The 9,552-nt window shown below is 34.3% G+C and overlaps 3 protein-coding genes across 3 annotated transcripts; 2 read left to right on the top strand and 1 right to left on the bottom strand.

The window, feature by feature from the left end:
- The first annotated feature begins 869 nt into the window (after window positions 1–869).
- LOC128959088 (STING ER exit protein-like) lies at window positions 870–2,064 on the top strand. Its single transcript, XM_054305031.1, has one exon. The coding sequence runs from the start codon at window positions 1,145–1,147 to the stop codon at window positions 1,934–1,936; it is 792 nt and encodes a 263-aa protein (XP_054161006.1). The 5' UTR covers window positions 870–1,144; the 3' UTR covers window positions 1,937–2,064.
- Window positions 2,065–2,151: 87 nt separating this feature from the next.
- On the bottom strand, window positions 2,152–3,775 carry LOC128959087 (adenylate kinase-like). The gene is made up of 4 exons (XM_054305030.1): window positions 3,720–3,775; window positions 3,139–3,575; window positions 2,834–3,001; window positions 2,152–2,747 (listed from the first exon to the last, which is right to left on the bottom strand). Exons 2-4 carry the CDS (start codon window positions 3,541–3,543, stop codon window positions 2,526–2,528), a joined length of 795 nt encoding a protein of 264 aa, XP_054161005.1. The 5' UTR covers window positions 3,544–3,575; window positions 3,720–3,775; the 3' UTR covers window positions 2,152–2,525.
- Window positions 3,776–4,687: 912 nt separating this feature from the next.
- On the top strand, window positions 4,688–7,553 carry LOC128959086 (uncharacterized). Its single transcript, XM_054305029.1, has 4 exons — window positions 4,688–4,703; window positions 5,365–6,351; window positions 6,431–6,637; window positions 7,186–7,553. The coding sequence occupies exons 2-4, from the start codon at window positions 5,498–5,500 to the stop codon at window positions 7,343–7,345; spliced, it is 1,221 nt and encodes a 406-aa protein (XP_054161004.1). The 5' UTR covers window positions 4,688–4,703; window positions 5,365–5,497; the 3' UTR covers window positions 7,346–7,553.
- The last annotated feature ends 1,999 nt before the right edge of the window (window positions 7,554–9,552 follow it).

Below are 9,552 nucleotides of genomic sequence, written 5' to 3'. Positions count from 1 at the left end.
TATATATATAAGTTATATCTCAAAATCAATATATATGATGATGATGATGATAAATAATTGATAAATAAACAAGGTGATTTTTACACACAGTTATATTAGTAATAACACTATTTATTGGTGACATTTAAATTAAAAAATTTATTTTTTTTTAATAAAAAAACACATATTGAATCATAAAAATAAATTATTTATTTAGTTTTAATACAACCATGCTGTATTATCAAATTGAACCAATTGAACTTGATTAATTTTGTTTGTAATGTTACTAATGTTTCATATGGTTTATAAATGTACAGTGATCATTTTTTTAAAAATAATTTAATAAATTAATTAATATGTTTGATATATACTTATTTCTAATACAGTATATATATATAAATAGATTTAAAACAATTATTTGTATCTAAATCTTATTAATCTAACATTATATATAAAATTTTGAATTTTTTTTAAAATTATTTTATATTTATTATATATACTGTATATAATTCATCATGTATATTTTTTTATTAACAATTTAAAACTATTTAAAAAAGTTAATACAGTATAACTAACTAAATAGTAAGAAAATTATATAAAGTTGTATTAAATTTATTATTAATTTTAAATAAAATTTTGCTTAAAAAATAAATAAATATAAATTTACAAAAAAAAAACTAATATTAATTAAAAATATATAAAAATTTAAACTAATATTTAATTTTTTAAATTTTTCACCAAAAAAAAAATTTAAAAAAAAAATTCAAACAATTTTATTGGCAATTATAGTACACTCTGTATATTAAATACAGTATAACAACTATGAGAGTCATTCGCAAACAACGTTACACAACAATAACAATACTGTAATAATAATAATAATAAACAATAATAACAACAAATCAGGCGTTTGGTTGTCGTTGTTGTCAATCAATCAGTGAATCAATCAATCAATCAATCAATTCAGTGGTCATTAAGAGACCATCAAAGAAGTCAAACCCCGATCCCAATCATCAAAGTTAAGGACATAACGGACAGTCTCGGGTCATAACCGCCACCACCACCGCAGCCGTCGGAAGTTAAAGTCTTCAAAGACATAACGGACAGTCTCGGGTCATAACCGCCGCCACCGCAGCCGTCGGTAAAACACAAACACGAAAACAAAATGCCGAAAGTAGTGTCCCGTAGTATCGTTTGCAGCGATAGTAAAGCCGAAGAAGAGTATAGCGACGACAAGTCCCTCAATGTCTATCACTGTCTGTGCGGCCAATTGGCACTGATTGTCGACCAACCCATGGATCGGCTACCGCTCAGGCAGCGCGACCAGTCGCGTGTGGTCGATGCGGCCATCAATATCTATAAGCTATTGGCGGCCGACAACAACAGCAGCGGCGGCGGTGATATCGATCCAAAGTATCGGCCAGAAGTGGTTTACTTGAGACGACCGGACGGTTCCATAGAGAAACAGCTGCGGAAAAAATGCCGCAAATGTGGCCTACCGTTAGTCTATATGACCGAACCGCAGGCCAACTATTTCTTTATCATCGACGGCTCGCTAGTATCGCACAAGAAAACTAAACCATCGGCCAATACCCGCGCCAATGGTTCGGCCGCCGCCGCGGCAGCGGACACAACTAATACCGAACGAACAAAAATAACTAAACGTACGAAAGATATGGGAAAATTCAGTTCAGTTACCGTTTCGACGGTCGATGAAGAAGAGGAAGAAATCGAGGCCCGCGAAGTGGCCGACAGTTACGCAGCCAATGCCCGTATTATTGAGAAGCAATTGGACCGGAAAAGTGTGGTCAAACGTTTCAGAGCCGATATTGGCGGCGGCGGCGGCACTGCAGGTGCTGGTGGTGTTGGCAGTGAGGATACGGCAGCGGCTGCCGCGGCGTCGGCCAAACTCAAGTCAAAGGGAACACTCATTGATAAGTCGTTTGAAAATTTATAGGTTACGGGACGGGTCCGGGACGGGTCCGGGACGGGAGCGATGGTTATTATAACCCAATTACTACTTTAATCGTATGTATGGATGAATGGATGGATAATCTTAAATCTAATGCGATAATCATTAATACAATTATTATTATTATATGATTTTTTTGTTGTTGTAAATAATAAAATAAAAAACAAAACAAACATTTTTTTTGTTGTTTGTATCAATACTTTGGACATAATTTGAATAGATTTTCAAAAACAAAAAAAAAATAATAATAAAATAAAATAAAGAGATTATACAGTAATATCAAAGAGAAAAAAAACTAATTAAACAATTTTATACCCGATTTTTCACTCATTTAAAGGCTAAATATATATATAAGTGGATCAATTGGATCAAATGATTTTCATACTATTAATAATAATTTTAAAAATAAAAGATCATAACATCAAAAACAAAATTTGCGAATCAAATCAAATAAAAATCAAATCAATGGTTCAAAAAAAAAACAAAAAACTAAATTTTCATTCATTTTTTGTTTGTTTGTTGTCTTCATATTCTTCTTCTTCAATGTCCTCCTCTTCCGTCTTCTTCAGTCTTATTATATAAAGATCACCAGATCTTTGCTTTTGGCTTTCCTGAAGGCCTTGAGTATCGAATCGTAGACAACTGGCGCCGGCTGTTTGGCATCGACTGCCGAATGACAGCCCCGGGTCTGGTAGTAGTCGATCAACGGTTTGGTTTGTTTGTGAAAAGCGTCGAGTCTTGTGCGCAATGCTTCGGGATTATCATCGGATCGGCGTTTCAATGGTTCGCCGGTAATCTGTTTCAACAAACAAACAAAAAATCGGGTTATTTAAGAGATAAACACTACTACCGAAAGTGGTCATCACTACTACTACTACTGACATCATCGGTCATCGGTTTTTTTGGCGGATAAAACTCTTCATGATAGGTACGGCCGCTCGGTTCGTGCAACAGTCGGCCGCAAATACGTTTGACCAGTACGTCGTCATCGATGGCAAACTCGATTACCGAATCGATTCGGGTATTTCGTTTGGCAAGCAATTGGTCTAACTTTTTTGTATAGTAGTAGTATCGGCGGCAATGAGAGAGATAAACAGTTAGACAAACATAAACATACAGTTGTCAACTAATGGCCGGAATTAAGATAGAGACCAACAGTGGCCAACTATACTACCGATGGTACTAACCTTCTCGGCCTGGACTATGGTTCGGGGAAAGCCGTCCAATAGGAAACCGTTAGCGCAGTCGGGTTTATCGAGATTTGTATCGATCAATCGGATAACTAGCGAATCGTCCACTAGTCGGCCGGCCGACATCAGTTGGCCAGCTTCGCGACCCAACGGCGACCCGGATTTCACTTCGGCTCGCAACAGGTCACCGGTGGCCAACTGGCAGACACCGAAATCGCGTTTAACGTTCTGGGCTTGGGTACCTTTGCCGGCACCGGGAGGCCCGATAAATATCGCATTGATACCCGATTGTTGACGCTGATAGGACTGGGAGGCCCGCCGCCAATTGGCCCATTGTTGGCCAATAGATGCCGAACCAGTGGCGGTGGCGGTGGCGACGGGAGCCTCTTTGGTCGCAACCATTGATTTTTAGTGGTGAGTGGACTACGGGTGGACTAGTGGTGGCCAACATATAACACAAAAAAAAATTAATTAAATTAATTGCTAACAAACAAAAAGTTTTAAATTTACCGATAATTATGTTATGTTTTTAATTATAATTAAATAATTTTTTTTTAATATAATAATCAAATAAATACCTGATATGTGGTTATGATATACACTAATGATATGATATTTTTATATTTAATTTTTTTTATATATTTTTTTTATATTTTTTAATATTTTTATATTAAAAATATTAATAATAATAATAATAATAATAATAAGTAAAGTGTTGTAACCATAAAAAAAATGTGTTATAAAAATATCATATAAATTATTATTATTAATAATAGACTATTCATTCAATATGATATACTGTATATACAATAATATCATAACATTATATAAAAATATTATATTAATATATAACTTATTTTAGTTAATATAATATTAATATTAAAAATTTAAAAAAAATATTTAGCAATAAATTTCAACTCATCATAAGTTTTATTATTATTATTATTAATACAAATAAAATAGAGGTTTTTCAAAAAACCAATACCCAAACCCCAAAAAACCCGGGTTTGTATTAACCGAACCGTAATTAATATTTTTTTTTAAAAAAAATAAATATTGACTCAAAAAAATTAAATAAATTTTTTTTGTTTATTTAATTAACAAAAAAAAATAATAACAAAATAATATATTTATGTTTTTTATTGGTATTTAATGCGATAATAAATTAATTGATTAAATTTTTTATTTATATATATTTTTTTAAAACCCATTATTTTCCTACTCTAGTGTATCCCATAATAATAATAATAATATTGTAAAAGTATAGTACATTATACAGGGCGACACACATTGGATTTCAATGATATTACTAAATAAATATTTTTAAAAAATAAAAAAATATTAAAATAGCAATTAAATTACATAATACTTAATAATAATACTAATCACGTTTAACATTGATTTTTTTTATTTATTATTATTTAGTTGAAACAAATAAATTTTCAACAATAATAATAATATTTTTGGTCTGTTATTAATCAATAGATAAATTACAATAGTATTGTACAGTATATATACTTTATTGTTTTATAGCATTAAATGTCATGCATTAACTTTTAATGGTATGTATGTACCGTATATGTATATGTGTGTGTATATGTGTGTGTATATGTGTGTGTATATGTGTGTGTATATGTGTGTGTATATGTATGTGTATATGTGTGTGTATATGTGTGTGTGTATGTATGTGTGTTAGTGTATGTATGTATGTATGTATGTATGTGTATGTATGTATGTGTATGTATGTGTATGTATGTGTATGTATGTGTATGTATGTGTATGTATGTGTATGTATGTGTATGTATGTGTATGTATGTGTATGTATGTGTATGTATGTGTATGTATGTGTATGTATGTGTATGTATGTGTATGTATGTGTATGTATGTGTATGTATGTGTATGTATGTGTATGTATGTGTATGTATGTGTATGTATGTGTATGTATGTGTATGTATGTATGTAAGTGTATGTATGTATGTAAGTGTATGTATGTAAGTGTATGTATTAATGTATGTATGTATGTGTATGTATGTATGTGTGTGGGTGTGTGTGTGTGTGTCTACATGTGTACAGTATGTATGTGTATATAATATATATTATATTGAATATCCTTGACTACTATGTGTGACTAAATTGGTTACTATTGTATTGATTTACTGCAGTATTTCTAAACGCATATTAAATATCATTAAAAAATTATTAATAATTTATTTGATCCGTCAGTCAGTCAAACCAAGTCTTCACACATAAGTTGGTTGTCGTCTTCGTTGTCGTCAACCATATCATTGAACCACAAGTTTATATACACTCGAAGACTAAGAGAGAGAGAGAGAGAGAGAGAGAGAGGATCGACATTATGGTCGACGAAAATCTTATGGTCCGACTATCCATTGATTGTCGATCACTACTGGAACTGTTGACTAACTATATTGGAAATTATATCGTCGGCGGCGAATCATCAGATGCCGGCATCGGTGACCACCACCGCATGACAGCTGGTTTGTCATCGAAAGCCGCCGCCGACGCCTGCGGCGGTGGTCACCACCCGAGAGCTGCCGCTGGTTTGTCATCGAAAGATGCCGCCGACGCATGCAGTGGTCATCGTATGACGGCTGCCGCCGCTGGTTTGTCATCAGCCGACGGGGTTAGAGGTTACCGCACGACAGGTGCCGCTGGTTTGTCATCGGAAGCTGCCGACGCCCGCGGTGGTCATCGTATGACGGCTGCCGCTGGTCTGTCATCGGCAGCGGCTCATGTAGCCGCCGACGATAGCAGAGGTCATCATCAGAGACCCGCAGCTGGTTTATCATCGAAAGATGCCGACGCCAGCGGTGGTCATCGTATGACGGCTGCAGCTGGTCTGTCATCGGCGGCGGCTCATGTAGCCGCCGACGATCTCAGAGGTCAACATCAGAGACCTGCCGCAGGTTTGTCATCGGCAGTTGCCGACCGAATCGATGGTCACCGTACTAGAGTTGCCGATTGTATGATGTCGTCATCGGAAATCGGTGGTCCAAGTTATCGGCAATCAACGCGGCCGCTGTCAAGTCTATCGTATAGCAGTGATAATGGCGGCGGCGGTGGTGACGGTAATGATGGTTATGGTCACAGAGCCGGTAGTCGTGGTGGTAGTCGCGGTGGTAGTCGTGCTGAGTCTCCCGAGGCTTTAGTGGTAGTGAACACAACCACAACCGATACAGTCCTCCATAGGTTAGTATTGTTTAGTTTTTTAAACACCATATCTATCATTCACTCACTCACTCACCCACTAACTCACTCACAACTGTAGTCTACTGAACAAACTGATACAACAGCTGAAGATTAGTTTGATAGCCATTGACGGCACTGTCGGCGGCGATGATAATGACGGGGACAATAATGGCGGCGGAAATCATTATCCGATGTCTAAAACTAGAAAACAATTCTATGAACAAGAAATTGTCCGAAAACTACAAACGATACGCCAGTCGGCCGCTCAGGGATTCATTAATAATAGGTATAACCCATAGGTTTTTTTTCTACAATACATACACACACCCACCCATCCCCTCCACACACACACACACACACCAGTAAAACATCGGATTATTTCTTCAGCAGAAACTAATCAAACAATCTCTCTCTCTCTCTCTCTCTCTGATCTCTCTCTCTGATCTCTCTCTCTGATCTCTCTCTCTCTCTCTCTCTCTCTCTCTCTCTCTCTCTCTGATCTCTCTCTCTCTCTCTGATCTCTCTCTCTCTCTCTCTCTGATCTCTCTCTCTCTCTCTCTCTGATCTCTCTCTCTCTCTCTCTCTCTGATCTCTCTCTCTCTCTCTCTCTCTCTCTCTCTCTCTCTCTCTCTGATCTCTCTCTCTCTCTCTCTCTCTCTGATCTCTCTCTCTCTCTCTCTCTCTCTCTGATCTCTCTCTCTCTGATCTCTCTCTCTCTGATCTCTCTGATCTCTCTCTCTCTGATCTCTCTCTCTCTGATCTCTCTCTCTCTGATCTCTCTCTCTCTGATCTCTCTCTCTCTCTCTCACTCACTCACTGATATCTCTTGCCCAGACATACGGAGAGCAACTATCGGCAACTTGGCGTACAAATAGTCAACTATTGCGACGACTTTTTCAGCAGACAATGTTCGGCGGCCACTAACTTTGGACAACAATCTGATGGCCACTTCGGCGGCGACGGCGATAGTGGTGGTCGTCGTATTGTGCATTAAAACACCTGACAGATAGGTCGGTCGGTCGGTCGTTCGGTAGTAGTAGTAGTAGTGGTGGTAGTAATTCATGGCCGCTACGACTACTCGGCCACCGCCGCCGCTATTAGACGCACTTCACACACACACACAACCCTTAACACATAAGAGGGGGTGTGGGGTGGGCTTCGGTATATATATATATATATTAAAATAGCAGCTAACCGTCCTTGATGGTTAAAATAACCCCCACTCCCCCTCCCCCGCCACTAATTTAATCATTTAAATCATTAAAACCGTAATTATTGGTTATTTTTAAAAAAATTTATTTTATTACCGCTGTTATAATTAATTAACCGTAAAAAACAATTATTTTTTTAAAAAAAATTCTATTATTAAAATAAAATTATATATATATATATATATATAGTTTATTTATCTGTATTTATCGAAAATAATAAAATTTAACAATTATTTTATTTATTTAGTAATTTTTTTAATTATTATTTTTATTTAATCTTATGATACAATAGATATTATTATTAGATATTAGTAGTTATTATTTATTTTATTTTTTTTAAAATGCAAACATATATATATATATAATTTAAAATGTGTATTAAAATTAAAATATAAATTATTATTATTATTATTATTATTAAAATAGTCTATTGATTCAATGTGTGTATGATGTATATGATTATCAAAAGTTCATAACTTTTTAAAAAAAACTAATATTAATATAAATTCAATAATAATAATAATAATAATTCAATAGTATATTCAATACCAAAAATTAAAAAAAATATATAATATATTAGTAATAAATTTCAACTCATCATAAGTTTTACTGTATATTAAATTTTATTAGTATTTATTATTATTATTATTATTATTATTACAAATATATATACTAGAGATGAATACCAAAACAATTTTATTATTATTATTATTATGAATGTGTGAACCGAACCGAAAAAATTTAGAAAAAAAATTTAAAAAAACCAAACCGTTAATAAAAAAATTTACATTTGTATTTAAGGTAACATTTTACTCAAACTAGACATATATATACATCCGGATGCCAATGTCATTCTGGAAGAAGGTTTTGTGGTCAGATGAGTCTAAATTTGAGATAATTAACACAAAACGTCGCCAAAGAGTGTGGAAAAAGAGAGGCGAAAGTTTAAATGCCGAAAATATATGCCCAACAGTAAAGCACTCAAAATCAGTGATGTTGTGGGGATGTATGACAGGCCAGGGAGTCGGCCATTTGGTTGAAATACCATTAACTATGGATCGCTATGTTTACGTTAATGATATTTTGACCCCACATTTGATTCAGAGCGCAAGAGATCTCCAAATTAACAACGATTTTGTATTTCAAGCCGACAACGATCCGAAACACACATCGAAATTGGCTAAGAAATGGTTGTCTGACAACCATATTGAGACACTTGAGTGGCCACCACAGAGCCCGGACCTCAATATTATTGAGCATTTATGGGATGAATTGGACAGACGTGTTCAAAAAAGCGAAAGAAAAAGTTTTTCTGTGTTTAAAGAATCACTATTTAATGTTTGGAAAAATATACCACAAGAAGTCACCGAAAAACTGATCCAAAGTGTTCCCAGAAGATTACAAGCTGTCGTCGATGCCAGCGGAGGAAATACTTGCTATTAACATCGGTTATACCAATTTAATGCACTTATTTTGTTAATAATTTTTTAAGTTTTGTTTTCACGAAAATACTTTTTGTAATTAATATTTTTACCATTTCTTACTTCTTGAGCTATTTTTATAGATATCTTAATAATTTATTAAATTTTATCAATTGTCTTAGAAATTAGTTAGTCTGATATTTAATTTGATACTAAATTTGTTGTTTTTTCTTATGTAATAAAAAAGTTATTAAAGTTAAAAGTTAATGATATCAATATTTTTGTGATACGAACTTAATTTATATATGTAGTGTATATATAAACTTAAATCAGGATTTTATTTGTAAAAAGTTTTTATTTAAAAAAATATATGTTTAACCAAACCGTCGCGTTTTTCTATACTTTACTATACAGTATAGCATTATAAAGGGCGACACACATTGGATTTCAATTGTATATACAGTATGTATGTGTGTGTATGTGTGTGTGTGTGTATGTGTGTGTATGTGTGTGTATGTGTGTGTGTATGTGTGTGTGTATGTGTATGTATGTGTGTGTATGTGTGTGTA

This window comes from Oppia nitens, unplaced genomic scaffold (assembly GCF_028296485.1).
Source record: "Oppia nitens isolate AA-2021 unplaced genomic scaffold, nextdenovo-longstitch-racon4-pilon3 scaffold40_pilon_pilon_pilon, whole genome shotgun sequence".
In the NCBI taxonomy this organism is placed as follows: Eukaryota; Metazoa; Arthropoda; class Arachnida; order Sarcoptiformes; family Oppiidae; genus Oppia; species Oppia nitens.
Note: the sequence above shows the minus strand (reverse complement) of the source record. Positions and strands in the feature narration are given on the sequence as shown.